Source organism: Anopheles stephensi, chromosome 2 (assembly GCF_013141755.1).
Source record: "Anopheles stephensi strain Indian chromosome 2, UCI_ANSTEP_V1.0, whole genome shotgun sequence".
NCBI lineage: Eukaryota > Metazoa > Arthropoda > Insecta > Diptera > Culicidae > Anopheles > Anopheles stephensi.
In genome coordinates, this window is record NC_050202.1 from 20726547 (window position 1) to 20746950 (window position 20404).

Below are 20404 nucleotides of genomic sequence, written 5' to 3' on the forward strand. Positions count from 1 at the left end.
TCCTCGATGAAAGACCAGTCGACAGCCGACAGGACGGCAATAAGTCTCGAATGGTTCATTTTCCGGAAGTTGAATCCACGGAGACCACGGTCACTGCGAGGTAGATGAGCGGCTGGGGGTGACGGAACCGAAATAGTGGTCTCCAGTGCGGGGTGATGCAGGTCGATAGGCACAAGGGGGCATGGTGCGGAATGAACAAACGAACAGCTTTCAGCGGCGGCAGGGTTAGCGAAAAGTAAATCCAGCTGGCGATCGCGATGATTTTTCACCCCTGACAATTGCAGCAATCCATTGTAGGTCATGCCATCGATGAGAGAGCAACCGGATGATGAATAGTTGGGCATGAAGTGGCGTGGTGGGTCGGTAGCGGCATGCCAGGTAATAGCTGGCATGTTGAAGTCACCAAACAGCAACAGTAGGTCGTTTTGCGACATACGTTCGGAAATGTCACATACACTCTCATGCAGATTGTCGAACACATCCACAGAGGAACTGCGTTCAGGAGCGATGTAGATAACACCGATGAACAGGCTGCAGCGATGAAGTTTTACGCACACCCACAGGAGCTCAAGCGATGAGAAAGCGTGACGTAACATGAAGCTGTTTAACGAAGCGGCACAAGCGATGAGCACACCTCCACCACGAGAGTGTATGCTGTTATCAGTACTTCGGTCGCAACGGTATACGATGAATTGCGTGTCAGCTAGTAGTGCGCTGGGTATCGATTCGTCGAGCCAGGTTTCGGTAAGTACCAATACATCGAGATCAGCCTCAGATAATGCGAGTCGGGTGTTGTTCAGCTTGGTGCGCAGTCCTCTGACGTTCTGGTAGTATAGGAGAAGCTCTAAGTTAGGAGCCTGTGCATGTGTCGGCGGAGTATCACGGAGAACACGTGTAGTTAAGGCAGTGGTGGCTCGGGCATAGTGGCGTGGTGCGGATCGGAGAGCGGCGGATTCAGGTGGTTGGGCGGCAAGTTGACTCGTGTACTGGTGGTCGGAAGTGGTTCCCGGGGTCCTGTGTGCCAAAAATTCTGTGCTGTTTGTGAAGTGCGGTGGTCGGTGAATTCACGGAACACTATACCGTTGTGCCAAGTGGATGGTGAAAGCGCCTTTTCTTTTAAGTCAGGCGACATCCCAACTTTAAAGGAGATAAAGCTGAGAGTGCCTGGATCCTTGTCACGTGGCACCAGTCTAATAGTGATGACGTCATCAGTACCTAGCTGAGAAGCCACCATCAGCTTGAAATCGGAGTCCGACACCGATGGAGCAATTCTGGTAAGGTATAACCAGAATTTCGGCCCGTTGGACACATTCAACGGGACGGTCAGCACGGTACGAGACGATGGTGAAATCGGTGCAGTGCCAACGTTGAGAGGTGGCGCAGAAACGGCATCAGGAGGCGTGAAATCGACAAGCCTACGTTTAGGCGCATTGCGGTTAGGAGCGTTTTGGGACGCTCGGTCCAGTTCACCGGGGCGGGAGCTTAATGGCGTTGCTGCGGCGGTTGATGATGTTAGTGGTGCGAGTGGCATCAACGTGTGCGTGTTGGAATTGCTCCTGTCAACAGCCGACAGTACATCAGCACGCACAGCATCCAAGACGGCAGTAAGACGACCGTCAAATTCACGAAGCAACTCGTCCTTCAGAACATCGAGAGCGGTATTGAGCTCATTGAATATAGCTCTACCGCTAAGCCGCGATGCGTTGCAACTTGCGCAAATCCAGAGGGCTTGAGCATCGGGCCGTGTGAATTCCGGAAGAGCAGCTTCGGGGACTCCAATACAACGAAGATGGTAAGATGTATCGCAGGAGCCCGCACACTTGTACAGTTCTTCGTTGTTTACAGGCAGGGAGCACGAAGGACAGGACGTAGCCATCGTAAACACTGAGCTGCACTGACACAGGAACGAAACGCACTAACACAAAACAAGAACGAGTGCGTGAAACGTCGAGGACGCTAGCTCGAATAATAGTCGATAACAGCGCGGTGATGCAACAAATCAGGCCGGAATCTGACACGAATTGAGGACAAGACACCAGTGCAACTATAGACAGCAAATTTCACACGGCAAGGCACGCAGAACACGTTGAAAACACGTAAAAACAACGGAGCTCGAAGAAGTACCAATCGAACGTGACGAAGTCCAAGATGGATCTCCCCTTTTTTTTTTTTTTTTTTTTTTTTTTTTTTTTTTTTTTTTTTTTTTTTTTTTTTTTTTTTTTTTTTTTTTTTTTTTTTTTTTTTTTTTTTTTTTTTTTTTTTTTTTTTTTTTTTTTTTTTTTTTTTTTTTACTGTGTACAGAAATGTGTATTTTTACTTTAAATTTTTCAATAAACAAAAACTTTTCTTAAACATATCACAATCGGTTTCAACTGATAAATCTGTCTTCCTTTTTTCTCTTACATGACCCCTACAGGTCTCGTTGTGGTTCTGAACTTTAAAACTATTGCAGTAGTAGTAGTAGAAGCTTTGCAGGAATTACGGTAAACGCCTTATTGGCGCAGGAATCGCTTAATGCTTCCCCCCGTCACCATTCTTTTCCTCCCCGATCCGCTCCAAATACGCTTCCCACAGCCGGTCCCGATAGAGCCGTGCCGTTTCGGACGGTGTTTTCGAGGCCAAAATGCCACGCCCAACCACACATACGTCCGCACCCCGTTCCTTAACTACCCGCTCGGGGCTATCGTACAGCTGACCGAGCCCGTCGACACCTTCCTGCAGCTTAACGCCCGGCGTCAGCTGCAGCAAACCGGGCGACGCAACCAGATCCTTGCTTTGACACACGATACCCGCCACAAAGTCGGTATCCATCTCGGTCGCCATCTTCATCGTGGCGCTCGCATACTTCTCGTCCGTCAGCGCACCCTCGGTACTCATCTCGGCCAGCAGAAAAACGCCCCGTGCGGCCACCGCCGTCTTATCCAGCCCGATCGCCGACTTTAAGCCCTTCAGTATGCCCTGGCCGGGCAGTGCGTGCACGGTAACGAGATCTGCCCAGTCAGCGATACGGTACACCCCGGCACCATACTGCTGTGCGACCGTATTGCCAATGTCAGCAAATTTACGATCCTCCAGCAGGAGGAAGTTGTGCTGCCGGGCGAGCGACTGCAGCGAACGGACGAACTGCTCGCTAAAGTCCGCCACAATGTCACAGTGCGTTTTCAGCAGACATATGTAGGGGCCGACCGCATCGGCAAGGTTAAGGATTTCCTCACTGTTCGTCAGGTCGGCCGCTAGGCAAAGCATCGTTTTTTTCGTTGCCATTAGCTTGAACAGTTCCTTCGCTAGCGGACACTTGGCCAGATCGGTGCGTGCCTCGAAGCTCATCCGCGTGCGGCACAGATCGTTCACGACCGTGGTACCGTTCTTGATGAAGGAACCGTCGCTACGGATCTGGCAAGCGTCGATGTATTTCGCAACCGCCTTTACCGTGCTTTCCTCGATCAGTTTTGCTTCGAGCAATGTTTGCAGCAGATAGGACAGCGTGAACAGCGAGTGCATCCGGACGCCACGTTCTTCCGTGTTCTGTGCACCGCCCTGTTCACGATCGACCACAACGATCGCATCGGTTACGACCAAACCCTCGGACCGCAAATCGTCCACCGTTTCCAAAATGCTCGAGCCGGACGTTACCACATCCTCGATGATGAGACACCCATCGCCGGCACCGAACTTGCCCTCGATCAATTTTTTCGTACCATACTTTTTCGCCTCCTTACGCCGGATCAGCATCGGTTTATTGGCCTTAATTGAAATGAGCGTTGCCAGTGGTAACGCTGTGTACGGGACGCCACACAAATGCACACCGGACGTGTTTAGCTTCTTGTCGTTGATGAACTCCTGCAGCATATCCGCCAGTGTGTCCATCACATCCGGGTGGCTTACGATCACGCGCAAATCAAAGTAAACCGGCGAGTTGATGCCGACCTTCATCTTAAAATCACCAAACTTGAACGCATTGATTTCGAACAGCTTGATCGCCAGCTCTTTCATCTTCGAAGCGCACACCATTTTGCTGCCGGCTTTTTAACACCTTTTTTCGGTTGTTGCGAACTGCTCGCAATAAGCACGTGGTTTGCGGAACCCAATGGGGAGCGTCAAGTTCGTTTCGCTGCTGGAAGGGTAGCGTAGCGTTACACCTTTCAAGCACGTTTTGTTCCACACACCAACGGGGAGGACGTGTGATCGTTATCACTGGCACTAACACTTGCACTAAAAGCTTCACGCTTTCACTGTACAGCTTATTTGTTTTGTTTGTAAATCTATTGGATGGAGACGGCCGCGAGTGACAACAGCAGGCAAACCAACGCCGGCGTACTGACGGACAGACGATGATGGAATGTTGGAACAACTGCTGCAGCCCCCTGAAGTTATGCAAACACAAGACAATCTAATTTTATTTTTCGTATTTCTATGATTACAAATTTCAATTAACTAACCATTACAATTTTTAGCTAGAAATATCTATTTGACGGTCGTTAAAAACACTTATGCTCCCGTTAAAGCTCAGCTCACCTCAACACCACTCATAAGACATCTAAAAGACGTGCTAGAATGCGAGAATGCGAAGAAATTCGATTCGATGTTATGCGGCTTGACACTATTTTGTTCCAGTGAACCACAACACCATGTTGATGCCCTTCTTGCAGCAGTTGTGATTGCAGGAAGAAGAAAAAACCACCTCACAAACCAGTTGTCTGACATTTCGGAACCAAGCACAATGCACAGCAATCACCTTTTGATGAAAGTCAAACCAAATGTTAAGGAGGTACTGTTGCTTCGTACTGCAGTAATGTCAAACGGCGTCCTGACACCATGTCATTTTGATATTGTTTCCGGTTTCGTACACATTGGCACACAACGTTCGGCATTGGGTAAGATCACGGTTGAGTATAGTAATTTCCATCATGCTGCTTTGTATGTAAAACACATGTATCGGTCGCGTAATAAGAGCCAGTCGTTAGCTTTGGATGGGCAGAACAGCAACCAAAGATAATAATCCAAATGCAAATGGTTAAATTGCATCTTCAAAGGACCAACTACTGGTTCATGAATTATATTTTACATGGAAGTGAATCCTTTTTTTCATACATGATGGTAAAATTGTGTCCCGGTTTGCGCGGTAGCTAAAAAAAAACAAGGATTAATTTGGGTTTGAATGCTGCTCGATGCCCAGAGACTTAGTATATTGAAGTATGCTGTACTAAATGCATAACTTTAGGCGCATGACTTTTGCATCAGTGTTTTTTCTCAAATTGACTTTCACCATATTAAGCTTCTTAGAGAGTTTAATCTAAAATGAATGTAATATATGCACCTCTACTGTATTTCACCCCTGTTATTACCCCTGAAAGTATACAATAACAAACTTTCATGGTCGAAGAAAGAGTAACGGTCATGCTCCATTTCCCATCGAACAGAAGGATGACTATCTACTAGACAACTTATAATTCCATACATTCTAAGAATAAATTCAAAACAAAACTAATGTTCGAAAAATGGGTTTGGTGTTTCTTCAAAATAGAAAGTACTAATTTAAGAGTATAAACTAATGCCTATGGTCACGTTGCGCCCATCCACGAACAGACTTCCCTGCACAATCGAACACATTCTCCCGCAGCTTACTTTCTTTCACTTTTGTCGTCCGGAAGATTGTTAAAATGAACCCAAGCCTTCTGCACCGAACACCAAACGCTTATGCCCGCTGGCCACTGCCGAGGTTATAATGACTTCCAGCTTTATCTCGTACGGAAAATCAGGTTTTGCTATCAAAGGATTCGGACCCTGGGTTCTCGAGGCGAGTCCAAACCCCAAGATGCCATTAATCTTTTGCTCGTCCTACTGAACCGAACGATACACATCCGCAAAGGTTTCGTGCTGCCCCACCCCTTCGGTCCACTAATCGGCTCACACTTCCCCAGAGAGCTAAGGCCGCTCGCTCCTCGGTGCAAGATGGTCTAGTTTGATAAAAATTCTTCAACCCCTAGCCGGTGGAAGAGTAAATAACCGTGGAGCGTGCACACACACGCACACGAATACTTTAGCCGTTCGGAACCGGCCGTCACTCCAATCAAGCAACATCGTTGATTAACAGCAAGATAGCGCGCGAACGTTGCAGTGCAATGAATGCAAGGCGGTTGAATCATCTTCAACTTTGCATGGTAACGCCACGGCAAGGAAAGAATCAAACAGCAAATGAGAAGAAGGCAAAGGCGATATAAATACATCCACACACAAAAAAAAAATCTTGCAAAAGCCTCACGAGCTGTGGGTGGTCGAATGGAATGGAATCATTTAATTCCGTTGCTTCGAACCTGCAGCAGCAGATAGCCGTGGTCCGCGCCAACACACCAAACATCAAAAGGTGGCACGATAACTAGCCACAGGAGGTTGAATGAAAGAGAATTGAAAAAGAGCCATCCGGTGCACCCGGTTTGAAATGAAAATTAATGAATGATAGTAAAATGTACAACAATTATTGCACCTTCTCGTCCCGGTGATAAAGGCTTATGAATAGTGCTTTGATTACGAGGGTTGGTTTTTCTTGTGAGTTTTTTTTTTACTACAAGAAAGGTACTAAAGGTGGTAGGAAGGAAGGAAAGATTTATTTTACAGGAAAAACGAACTCTTTGGTATAGTATTGTGCTATTAACGCTTTAAAGAAACCCGACGCTGCAAATAATAAGGATAAAATATTAGCTTTGCATACATTTAGGCGCCTTTTGGATATTTCGTTTTTTAAATTATAAAAAGAGAAGTGTGAATTAAAAACCTCATTTTAAAAGTAATTTAAACTGCAAATAAGTAGGAAAAGTTAACTGCCTTCCATACCTTTAGCAGCTGTGTAGGGGTTTTATTGAAAAATCTTGAATTATAACTTTGGCTCAAAGCATTTTAATTTTTTTATATTTTAATTATGATGGCAAATGAGATTGGTTAAAAGTAGATACATTTGAAATTAAAGCAAAATACAAAAAAAACCTACGAGAAAAAAAATTAACTGCGAAAAATTAAATAAAGCTATTCAGCGTTGCATACATTAAGGCGTCTTTCAGAGCTTGTAATGATTCAAACTCCAGATATGCTGAAATAAGTGCCCACGTTGCATACCTTTAGGCGCTTTATTAGACTTGTACTGTTAAATCTACATTTATAACTTTATTTTTTTAAAGATATAATTGAAATTATAGTATATGACAAAAAATAAGCAAATTCGTTAAACAGCTATCTTAGCTGGCAATATAAACGGAACATTATTGGCATTTGCATACATTTAGGCGCAATTATAGTGCTGTGCTGTTTTTTCTTATAGTATTTAAAGGAAAATTTATTTTAAAAAAACAGGAAACAAACGGTTTCTTTTAACTGTTTAACAACTTGAAGCAGCTATTTAACAACGATAAACGAGCTAAGCGCCCTCATGAAGAATAGTATGCTTTTTTCACTTCTTCAAAGTTAAAAAAGGTACCAACCGAGCAAGTCCACCAACTACCAACTCTCATTACTAAAATTAGCTCAATTTTCTTGATGTTCCCGCATCCGTGTCCGTTTCAGCCACCATCTTGTACAACGCCACCACCATCCATAAACCACCAAAACCCCGGAACGAACGGGTTTCACTCTACACGTGTAAGGCTGTGTGTGTGTGTGTGTGTGTGTGTGTGTGTGTGTGTGTGTGTGGATAAAAAGCTTTCTTACTGCTGATCTCCCACTTTTCCTTCCCACAGTGTCTTCACAGAAATGCATGTTTGCAACGATTTCCATCCTTAATTTCTCTCTCTCTCTCTTTTTCTTCCCTTTCTACCCCTTGCTTGCAACAACTTGCTAGTAAAAGCTCGAAAAGCAGCTAGCAAGCAAAAAAAAAGGAGCTAGAGAAACGTACCATAAACACACTTTGCCATAAAAAAGGCCAACTTCATTACCTTTCAAGGCGTTCCGGAAGTTGCACACATACACACATACATATGCACATCGTGTCTTGGATGGTTCGTCCCTTCCCACGATTGCTGCATGGTGGTGATCTACCATCCAATTCCACCCCACCTTTCTCCAGCACCACCTCCACCCAGGGCACCCAAGCCAAAAAGTCAAAAGCGTAACAAAGTTAGCGTGGAAGCGCGTCTTTGGTCGGGCCAAATAAAAAGTGCAGGATACATTATGGCATCGATCCGGAACGATGAGAGGAAGCGAATGACATTCAAGCGAATGGAAGAAGATGGAGGGCTCAGCTTGCACCCAGCACCGTGAACGGAACGGAACGTGAAACTTTTTTACATATTTTGAAAGGTTTCCGCTTTTTGTTGCCGATGTGTTTGGATTTCGGTTTGAGTTTTCAGCTTCCGTGCCCTTCTTTGCGGGTTCTTAGACATGAAGCTGCTGCATACGAAAAACCAAACGAGGAAATTGGAGCATGTGTGTGAGTGGATCGGGGTTACCTTTTTGCAAAACCCCCGTAGTCCGGAGTAATACGGTTTAATAGCTGATGTGCAACAGATATCTTCAGCCGTCACGCGAAAGAAAGCATTCTTTAAGAAGTTTTAAATTTCATTTTGAGGTTCGGAAAATGGGGACTTTTTTCCCCCCACCCTGTGGGGTGGCAATGCGTTTCCCACGGGTTTGAAAATTATTTACCACCAATATGCAAATTCCAACTGCACTGCTAACCGGCTGTCGCGTACAGGGAGGAACACTTTTATCATTTTACACACGCAAAAAGTTGCCCAAAACTATCGCAATATCGTTTGCCACGAAACAATTTCCACCAAACTTCCGGTGAGCTGCACCGTGCGCACAAACTCCAGTTGCATCCTGCGTGCAGCGTGCGGGGAGCGCACCGTTGCCAAACATTAAAATGGGGAAACTTTTTCAACAGGCTTCCATGCCCGTGAAAATAAAATAAAAACCCATTCACAAAAATACCCATGGAGTGGAACCTCCGCGGCAGCAACAGGGTAGTTTGAAGTTATTTCTCAAGTTATCTACAACAACCGATGGAATTATAGCAAAAAAAATAATTTAATATTTCTTTCCCCAAAAACACACACTCGCGTACCCTTGATGCACGAAGCTTCAAACAACTACATCAACCCAGCTAAAGAACTTCGGGGCTGCATTACGTGGCGAAAAATTGTGCTTATGTCTTACTGGTGTCGTTGGTTGGGTTCAGTATAGTCGAACGTCAGCTGGGGGTTTTCCACTCACGGATGGAGTTAACCAAAAGCGCTGATTGTTCCGTTTTGGGTGAATTGTTTTTTAGGTACAGATTTTACGTGCACCATCAAAAGTTTGAGGCCGTTTGTGAGAAACTAAAACGGTAGTAGTACGGTTAACATGTTGGCAAGACATTCCTGTGTATATTTTTTATTTTTTTTCTTCTGCATGCCTTTATGGGAAGGTTTGTGCATAGGCGTAAAAATTATGCTACAGTAAAGTACTCTCGTGCAGAAAATAATTACCCCGGCAATAGGCTTTTGGGCAGTTCACGTTTCCTTGTCATTTTTCAAAAGCTCATTCGTATGGTATGAAATAAGTTAAAATATTTAAGCAAATGCCATATTAGCTTTAGGATTGTTTAATTAACTCTTAAAAACACGCACTAAGATAGATTGTAGTTGGTTGGAAGGTTTTAAATAGTTAATTTCAATTAAATTCTTTAATAAATGCAAGACCTACGTATTCAGGTACGAGTTTGCGCCGAAATGTATGCAATAAAGAGTACATCTGATCAGAGTCTGGTCTTAGAAGTACTCAAAAAAAATAGAACGTTAACAGTTGATCAGCAGCAGCTTTCAAGGTAAAACAGATCACGAATTGCAATTGAAGTTTGGTTTAAACTAGCTAGTTTCATATCTGTCTGAAATCGTTGGCTTAAGTGAAACACGTCGTGCTCTTGTTAAAAATCCTAATAGAAAACAGATTTCGGCTACCCAACGACATAGTACAGAAGACATTTGCTTGTGTTTGTATCCCATACATCAAAAAACGGCATAACTCAAAATGAGCTGCTGCCGTCGGTAAAATTTCTATCAGTCGGTAGGTGCGTCATCGAACTGTTAAAATCCCAGGCAAAGACCACAATGCGTCTTTGATAAACCTCAATCCGAGGACCTTTATGAATTTTTCTGTGACAAAGACGGAGAAGCAACCGATTGCCAAGAGCTAAAAACGGCAGCCATACTCAGGGGACCCCAAGCAATACGGCCAGACCGTTCTACAAGAATAAAACAGAATGTTTCTTAGATTCATGACTTGAGTTACCGGTTTCACTACATTATTTTTTATAACTTTTAATTTAATTTTATATATTTTCTTCACCGTTCAAATTTCTTCTAAGCTAGGCAAATATTACGAAAAATGCTTCAATCGTAATTCTAATTTTAAGTCAATCCCAAAGATTTATTTAAAAAGCAATTAGAGTTAAGCAAATGCTTACAAACGTATCATAAGTTGTAAATAAGTAAAACCTTTAAGTTTTAATGAATTTATAAGATGAAGTGTACTATTTTATTGCATGACAGCTAAATGTAAAATAATTAATAAAACCACGTTGAAACTAATTTATGCACTTGATAACGCCTAAATGTATGCAATCTAAAATACCAAACACAATGTTGTGAATGAAAAAAATATATGTAACTTCTGTTTCGAACTTTTTTAACGTTAAAAACATAAATATAGGTTTTCATCTCGCCTTTCGCATTTCGATCATATTTTGATAGAAATCACAAGCTAAATGATTTCCAGCTACCGATGGTAATGGTTAGTATCAATAAATTGGAGGGTCATCCGATCGATAGTAATTTGATTTTCGAAACCCACGCTAAACAGTCCATCAGACAGTCCAACGCTGATTCTATTATCAGTTCATCATCGGAAGCTTCGACGGTCGCACGCCGGAAACTGGTCACCCGTTACCATTAGCGCCAAGCGATTAGATAGTTCGGGCCGTTTGCATACATTTACCGTACCCATAAGATCACGAGGCCGCTTAAGATTTCATGCTCTCAAGTGCCTTTCAATTACGCATAACCGAATGCCTCGATACGCGACCGCTATGATTCGATTAGTGCAAACAGTCAGTGACAAAACAGCGGGGGAAAGAAGGGCTGAAACGACCGACCAGCGTCAGATCATCAGCAGCGTTATTTACCCTTCCAGCTTAGCTGTTGCCGTTGCCGTTCAGGTGTGATGTGGCTTAACGGTGCATGTGAGAGAAGTTAATGCTCCGTGTTGGATTTTAATTTTACAGTCCTTTTGTTTATGGTAGTTTATTCATTTCTTGCGATTTATTATTTGTAAGGAAATTTATACAAAAAGATGGCTTAAAACAATTTCATTACGTATACAAATTGCATAATTTTAGGCTCTTGTTACCAATGTGTTGATTTTTTTAAGTAATTTGAGATCATAACGTTTTCATGGCTCCAATTAGTAAAACACTTGTTTCGTTCCTGATTTTATTTCCTAGTTTATTGCGGCCTATTCCTATTTACCTCTGTATTCTCCCCACACTGACTGTTTTATTCCAAACAAATGCTCGCTGTCCCGAGGACTCTCTAGGGTCTCATCAGTAGATCAGTAGATCCTACTCACCTTGCATCACCAGTGCCATCCAGTACGAGAGCTCATTACGGCGTAATTTCTCATGGCAACAGTTTTAATAAAGATGTCCTACCTACGCCATGGCCACGACTACTGTGCCCACAGCTGCACACTGGTCATGGCACGACCCACACAGAACAGGATTCCAAAGCGCACACACCACACTAACTGGTTGCTAGCATAACTTGCGCGGCCTTAATGCTAACACTTCATAAACTTTGCCCCATCTCCTCGGTTGAACCCGATCGGAATTGCATATCGTGATGCCCTCCCCCCAAACGATGCAATGCATTTGCACCCCGATTCGTGCCAGTGTCTGTTGCTACTTGAACTGTTTAGCCGTTTGAACTCGCGGGCATTATAATTTAGCCAGAATCTCCAACAGTCCACGGTACAGATTTCCGGTGTTCCGAGTAGTCTGGCGTCACGTCCTTGCACCTTTGCACTCGTGTCGTTGCTTTTAATGCAGATATCACACAACCGCACACACACACACGCACACTAACGAGCTAGCTAGTGTAGTGTGAAAGGCTTGTTCAACGTTTTCCCCCCAGAAAGGGTTCGAAACAGCATTTCGAGGGGAAATTTTAAATTTATAACATGTAATTGATGTCTGAATAATGGAAGACAACAGCCGTTCGTTCCCGAAAGCTCACCCAGAACGCCCAGCCACCTTTCACTTTTTGGCTCATTCATTTCAGCCTCGCAGGAGGGGGGGGGGGGGGTTAACGAGCTGGGTGTAATTGAGGAGGAACAGTTTCGGGTCGAAAAATCATTCCACAGCAATTGCATTCGTACAAGCTACAGCGCACACCAAATGAATCGTAATGGTTCGTGAGTTTGGTACTGTGGTTGGACGAGTCCGAATGCCGGGGAGCGGAACAGTGACACATACACATACACCCCGTGTAGCTGCACTGCGCTGCACTTCTCATTTACATCCGCAAATCGGATAAGCAATTTGGGTTACAAATTTCTGGCAGGGGTTTGAATAATTTAGCATTGTTTCGTAATTACTTTAGCACACTGCCGAAAATGATCGGCACCCCGGGCCGACCGCGAGAAATTCAAGCGTTTGGGTGAATGAGTTGAGTACTGTTGAAGTTATTCGAAAGGATTTCAAGAATAGTTAACAAATTTTGCTTCCTTTATCAAATAAATTCGACTTTACATTCAGATAAGTGACTTGGTATTGCGAATTGCATAGCATTAGGCGCTTCAATGCTTTGTCGCCTTTTCGAAATGCTAAATTCATTCTGGAACGATGGTCATTAAACGGTGCGAATGAAAGGGACAAACATTGTGTTGTAGCTGATATGTTCGAGTTTTCCTAGACGGGGCCGGAAAGATTTTGATTCTAGACATCAGGGCAGGTATGTCGTTTTTGACGACAACCTCAGTACAGTGGATGCCCTACAGCTTGCAATCAAGTAAGAGTAATTGTCCAGAATACTGGATTCCAGAATACTGCCAGATGATTGAAACTTAGCATGCAGATTAGCTGACACAAGAAGGTGGCTCACTCGAGCTAATTCTCAAAAGCCCAACAATCCTGCAGCGAAGATGAGATCTTGATAGACATCACAGCTACACAATTTTGCCCAAAGTAAATGCTTGATCTATCAACCGATTCGTCAGAGACAACGGTCTTATGCTTTGATCCCCATCCCCATTATCCTTCAAATCCATATCCGCCATTCGTTTTATTTTATGTTATGTTGTCTTTGTTGTAAGTGTTTTAGGTAGTGAAACGGGTGATGCGTTGTCGGAGCTATATCATTCGAGGGCGATTTCCATACTGCCGTAAAAAGGAGGCAGGCTTTTTCGTCTGTAGCTATGTGCTCCAAGGCACCCCAGCTTTGATACGGCGGGTTGACATGTGTTGGCGTTGGGTTCGGGAGTAGTCGACGGGTACAGCCTCGTAAACAGTGGAGTCACTCCTGGTGTTACGAAATGGAATTCGCCGATCGCTTTTGGATTTGATGTTGACTTGATCGATCACGGGCTGTGTCATGGTTGGGCTACTTGGAGATCATTGCACTCAGATAAATTCATGTTTGTACTGTCCAAATAACAGTGCTTGTTTGTTTCAGTCCAGACCCACATCACAACACTACAATAGACAACCGAAACGAACCAACGCATAGAGCCACAGCAATCTTCTTCTTCCTGTATGACCATCACTTCGAACATGAGCAGCATATTACTAATTTATTGACAGGTCCATCTCTATCCGTAGGTAGATTACCACAGCAGCGGAAAAGTATAGACTGAGGCAGCAGCAGAACAAGCCACATCGCATAAAAGAAATGGATTTAAATAGTTGAAAATCATATTTAGCATAAAACGGAGTCAGCGATCGTAACAGTTCTCAGACGAACTTCAAATGCCTTAATTTTCATATAATAATCGAAAAAAGTGCATGACATCATTAACAGAAATAGAAATTTCCAGCTAATCAATCCAATAAGCCCTTGTTTTCTTCTCCAATCGCTTCAATTCGGGACGTATTCGCAAGCACTTTTTCAAGACTTAACATACTTCAATCTGTTGCACCAGTAAAGCACATCTGCAGAAAAGAAACCTATCCAGAATCGTTTCCTTGAAAGATAATATTCATAAAAAATGTGTGAACGCATTATCTGCTAAACAATAAGTATGAATATTTCAATCTCTGTTTCACCCGGTATCAACCTGTCTTCGCAATAGCCCAGTTTTACCCCATTGGATTAGCTAAGAACATTATCATTTTTATAATCATTTACACCACCACGAACGGTACGATAGCAACACCCTCAAATGGACAGTTTCCATCCACTTTCAAACGATTCCACTTATCCGATATTCGCTCATAAATAATTATTCCACCCCTTAAGTTTCCAGACGACTCGCTGCACGCCGAAACAGCACCATCGCCTAATCCAATATTGCATTTCCCAATTTCCCAATCGCAAACGTTCCACGCAATTTTCCTAAACCGTAATGCCGATATGCGCGCTTCGGGCGTGCTTAACGCGTACAACCATTCGAAAATGGCTAACATTTTCTTCGTTTCGATCCACCACCACAAATGCGCACCCGACGTGTATTCCTATCGAAAGTGGGCAATAGGATGGCACAACCGTGTACCGATTGCGATTGGGAACAACTTACCTGACTGTCGTTCCTTCTCATTCGCTCGCTTTCTCAGGGGGTTTTCCGAATGTGACAAAATTAATTTGAGTCACCCTGCTCGCTCTCTCTCTCTCTCTCTCTCTCGATCTTCCCTTTAACCTCAGATTACCCATCAGTTGCCAACGCAACAGCACCACTGTTGCACGAATTTTGCAGCTGCAGTCCAACGGGCGCCTTCTTTATCATTTTGTGGCGAATGTTACCATTTTATTCACACACACACACACACACACACACACGTGCATCCTGTTTTCTCGTCCGGCAACGTTCCAATTGAAATCGTGCAACAATTTTCCTAACCGACTCGTTTTCCTAAACGCAAAACGCTCAGCTGGGTGAATCCTTGGAATCCATCGCTGGCCCATAAAGGAATCGATATCGGCTTTGTTGAAGTGGTGGATAAATATAATCGTACCCGGTCCCTATCGAACCCTACGGTGGCGCGTGGAAATCGGTCCGGTTTCCCATTCAAACAACCTGCCCGTGAAATGAATGTCTGCTGGGCGTACGGTTTACCGCGAAGCTACCCGCGTGCTTAGCGATTGATCCACGCAAACGAAATCGATACGAACAATCATCGAAAACCCCCGTTTGGATAATGAATGCAGTCGTGAAACGGGCTGCGTTTTAAAATCGCTTTTCGTACGGTACAGGGCTGGCGCTGTTGCTGCCGGTGATGAGCATTAGTTATTTGACTGGCGTAAGGGCTTAAGGTAGCGCTGAAATTAAATCGATCAACCAATCAACACAAAGCAAACGTGATTGGTGGTGCTTTAAAATGTATAGATGATTGGCATTCGTTACATTTTCTTGTAAGTGTGGTCTCGTGAAATGGAAAACGGGTTAAAATTTACACGAAAAGCACCAATTTTTGACAGATAAAGAGCCAATTTGAAATAGTTGTCATCGCAGTTTTTTTTTTCAAATAATTTTATCATAAAAATTTATTTGTTTGTTATTTTTGCTATTTGTTTTAAGTACTGAAGCAGTATTTTTTATTGCGGAAGAAAGTAAATAATTTAGTATATAGAGTCAAAACTGAAGTTAAATCGATTAAGACGCTGAATAAATATAAAAAAAAACAATAAATTAACATCCTTAACCGTGCATGCCCGAAATATGGCAAATAACAAGGAGGAAATGCTATGTTAATTTTCTTCAATTGTTTTTTCGTGAATTTGTAATTCCTAGGCATCACATGTGGTGGTGATAATACGGCATCTGCCCGCACTAATAAATAAATAAGTAAATTTACATCTTTCATAAACTATTAAGGAAACATATAAAAATTTTGTTCCATCTTACTGATACAAATGCATGTCATTCAGTCTCGTTCAGTGGTTCAAATAACCTTATTTATTTATTTTTCGATCGAATAATAATGGATGGAGGCGCCCAGTACTTTATACAAATCGATAGCAATATTGAGTTACTTGCAATAAAAAATGCGGCATAAAATGACTAGACGAAAGAATTGTGTTTTTTTTGTTTAATTAAAAAATACATTTGGATAAAAAACTCGAGAAGGCCCTCACTGACAAAATTTGTTCGTCACTGTACGGTATACGCCTAAATTTGTGCAATCCGCAGTACTCGTTGCGAAAGCTTCACAGTGTGTTTTCAGTGTGGTCATAAATGGTTGAATAAAGTCGAATGAAATAATGCTTTTTATTCAATTCAAAACCCCTCCCTCCTACCCTGACCATTTATTTTGGCGATTGAGGACTAAGTAATAATTTTCGGACTTATAACTTGCACGGCGTTCTCGGACGGTAACGGAACATTGATTAGATGCATACTTGTTACCGGGCATAGTTAATTGATAAAGGAGGAAAAATAAAAATATCAGCATTGCAAATCACTTGTTACAATGTAGATTATCATTTATTATATATTATCATACATTATATCTACACGCTGTCTAGTAACAGTATTAAAGAACAATGCACAATGTTTATATCAAACAATTTTTTATCACTAGCTTCAGGGGTGTTCTAATCTAACTTATTCTAGAAATTAACAGTAATTACTGAATCTATTGTTGGTGTTCACTATATAAATTCAAATATTCAAAACAACTGCTTCATTCTTCAGAATGTCCCATGAAGCCTTTTGACTTTCCACGCAAATAAAATACACAGCAAATAGCTTCCAGTTACAATGTCACACACTCCACCCCCGGTGCTGCTGCCTTAAACACGAACCCCATCGTTTCACCGTACCGTAAAAGCACGATACTTCCATCCCGGATCCTGGCTGAACCGCTGTCGCCTTTCATGGAAGGTGTGCGCTCGTGCCCGGAAAACCCTGACCCGGCAAACGCCGTGGTTCATTAATCTTAATCTCATTTTAAGACCAAATTAATTTTAATTTAGTTATTAAAAGCGATTAAAGGAGGTGTTTGCATTTTTCATCATAATCTAGCACGAAAGGAAGGCTTCCGAGCAGGCAGTGGCCTCCGTTCCGTTTCGATAAAGCATCATCAGTTTATCAACCGACTGGGTTGTGCCGTGAGAAAATGGCACGAAATTATGCATCACGGGCTGGAAAGATGTCTAAATAAGGCATTGGAAGCAATGTTTCTTATTGCGAGAAAAAGTTTACGCACTTTCAGTCTAGCACTAGATTTTGTTTGTCTTTTTTGCTGATTATCCGTCATTAGATGCCTACATAATCTGTATGTTGACCGAAACCATTGTCGTACGTTCGTGCTTTGAGTATAAAGCAAAGCATTAACTAGCTCAAGGGCAGATTGCAAGCGGTGAAGGCACATAATCGATGCTAACATAAATAAAGCGTGACTATCCTTCGATGTTAAGATAATGAAGTTGACTATCTACAAAGGTGGTAGATTTTTACACGAAAGCCTTAAACCTAAATATGGATTAAAAATAAGTAAAAATTTAAAAACAAATTGTTGTCTTTGTTCGTTTACTAACATGCAAACCGTATTCTTGTTTTTTCGGATTGCATAGTTTTGGGCGCTCATCGCTCATGTCTAGTATCCTCTGACCCTAACACATTACAGCATGCAATGGACGGTGGATAAAATATTAAGATAAGAAAACTTCAAAGCACAAATTCTGTCCAACACTTGCTTAGCTTTTTGATGCGATAGGAATATCCACAGCTCCGTCCCACAGTTCTTCCCAAACTCCAAGAAACGTACAGCTCATTGCTGGTTGAAAGATAAACATCATATCGTACATTTCATTTACATTTTCAAAGAACTCATCGACTTACGAACCTTCTTCCATTGAGTAGTTCATTGCTTCTCGATCATTGGATGCAACATGCTTCAGGTGTTGAGCACCTGCTCAATAATTCGTAACGCTTCTGCAGTGTTTTCCCGCTTTGCAAAACACATTCGCTCTGGTCAGCTGCAGTTGCATTACGTGACACCGAATGTCTTGACCGCTTCTTCGCTTTTGCAAAAACTTCACCAATAATCCGCCCCAACACGTACGAAACGATACCGGACGTACCTGCCGTTCGTTTTTGGGTTCGATTTCGGGATGGAAAGTTTGTTTGCTCCTATTTAATTTATCTTGTCGACGTGCTCATGCTGCCGAGTGCGAACCTGGCCGGTGGGAAAACTTTCATTCCACCAACCCCTCCCTCCATCCCCAACTCCAAGGGGGCTTGAAAACATCGTAAAGAAGGTGGCACAGTCGGCGACACGACATTCGATTGGTTTAATTTAATGGAAAATCATACGTACGGGTCCTCCCGTTCACGTACGCTAAGGGAAAGGTGAAATGAAAGAAAAGAACAAAGCACACAAAGAGAGTGAAAGAGCGAGAGAGAGAGAGAGATCGAGAGATAGAGAAAAAAGGAAATAAATTATCGCACCTGTAATAAATTGCTTCTTCATCAGTGGGGAAATGGAGCGCATAGTTTTCATCCCCAAAGGCAAGGAAACTGCATACTTTTCCATCATAACCCAAGCAGAAACCAACCAGGGGGATGGAAAGCAGGTAGGTTGTGAACCTACACGAGGGGTGGGGGGGCGATCCCTTAACGGCCTGTGAGTCGCTTGATAGATTGCCGATTACTTCCGAACAGCCCAACCCAGTGTGTGTGTGTCCCATGAACCAGGAACTAGCAAACTTCAAACTACACACCCATCGGCTATTATTTAGAGCAAATTGAACTTTTCCTCTCGCTTTTCTTTGAAACGTTTGCCCAACGCCCGACGTTAAAGTACCGTACGGCACACGCCAGGTAAAACCCCAGAAACTTCAACGCACGCCACGGTCCTGTGTGTATGTAAACGTACAGCAGTATAGTTTTGTGAACTAGCGCAAAGTTTACACAAGTTTTCCTTTACACACTACCCCGAGGGGAAGCCACAGTACCCCAAACACCGAACGAGCAGATGCCTTGGGTTGGCTTGGCTAGGAAAAATAGATTATTTATTTACAGAACAGTTTGTTTATGGGCAAACGTCGAAAGAGTAAAGCCGCCTACCTCATTCTTCGCGTGTGATGTTTTGACAAGTTAATTAAAATACTATTGTTTTATGATTTTGAGCTTGTGGTAATTGAAATTAGTATTTCTTCATAATTAATGAGACAAAGAACGAAGGATAAGGAATGCTTTCTATAAAGAATTTCTTTAGAGAAGCAGGATATCAGGAAAAGGAAGCACAAGAAGCACTATACTCCAGAGCAAATGGCGTTTAATCACGCAAAATGCATTCTTTTTTTTGCTATACAACGATGGCTCGAAACCTTCTTTCGCAGTAAAAATAAAGCAACATGATACGCCTCAAAGTATGCAATCGTTTTCAAAAGTTTCGATGATCTACGGGGAAGCAGTCAGTTTTGTTTCGTCCCAAAGTTATTTGATAGCATTACCAAATACTTTAGTGTCATGTAAGGTCCGCGTATCTTTTTTGAAACAGATATTAGTAAGTTGTTACAGTATAAAGTACTCTGGGGCTTAAGATGTAATTTGTCTTTGACTATGGTAACAATTATCTTCTCGTAAAACTAAATTCACTCTGCCATAGGCGAGCTGCTACATTTTTACAGAGTTCTCAATAAAAAAAATCTTGATTTTTACAACTGTGCTAGGCATAGACTTATTTCAATTAGCATAACTTAAAGAACTATGGAAAGTACCACAGCACAGGGAAGTTCATAGCAAGTACCATCTTCTTCTTATTTTTTTGCTTTACTTCTCTACTCTTTGACTTGACTTTTTTGTAGCCTTTTTCAGTTATCTACCATGAGCCTTAAAAATAATGTCACTTATCAACTTAACTGTAATCACTAGTTAGAACGATGCGCCAAATAACACAACTCCAAGGTCAGAACGATGTGGTCAGCAACGCGACACCAGCCACGCGTAGACGACATCGGAACAAGACACAGCTGCACGTGGAGAGCCTATCGTGACCAAACCGCTGGAACCGTAATACCGACGCAACCAGCTCCCTACATTAGGGCTCAAGTTAGGTAGTTTTAAAAGCCAGTTACGATTAGGAGTTAAATTTTAAGAGTGAAGTTCAAGACGATGTTCGGAGAGTTAAATTCTAAGAGTGAAGTACAGAGAGTGAAATCCTAAAAGACTTAAGTCAATTTAAAGTTAAAATTATTTATTTATTTATATTTCTTGTTAGACG

General features: G+C 42.6%; 2 protein-coding genes across 2 annotated transcripts; both read right to left on the bottom strand.

Annotated features, from left to right (window-relative positions):
* Positions 1-898: 898 nt before the first annotated feature.
* Positions 899-1876, bottom strand: LOC118506346. Its single transcript, XM_036043330.1, has one exon. It carries the CDS (start codon positions 1874-1876, stop codon positions 899-901), a length of 978 nt encoding a protein of 325 aa, XP_035899223.1.
* Positions 1877-2398: 522 nt separating this feature from the next.
* LOC118508098 (uridine 5'-monophosphate synthase-like) lies at positions 2399-4336 on the bottom strand. The gene has a single exon (XM_036047580.1). The coding sequence runs from the start codon at positions 4009-4011 to the stop codon at positions 2512-2514; it is 1500 nt and encodes a 499-aa protein (XP_035903473.1). The 5' UTR covers positions 4012-4336; the 3' UTR covers positions 2399-2511.
* Positions 4337-20404: the final 16068 nt, after the last annotated feature.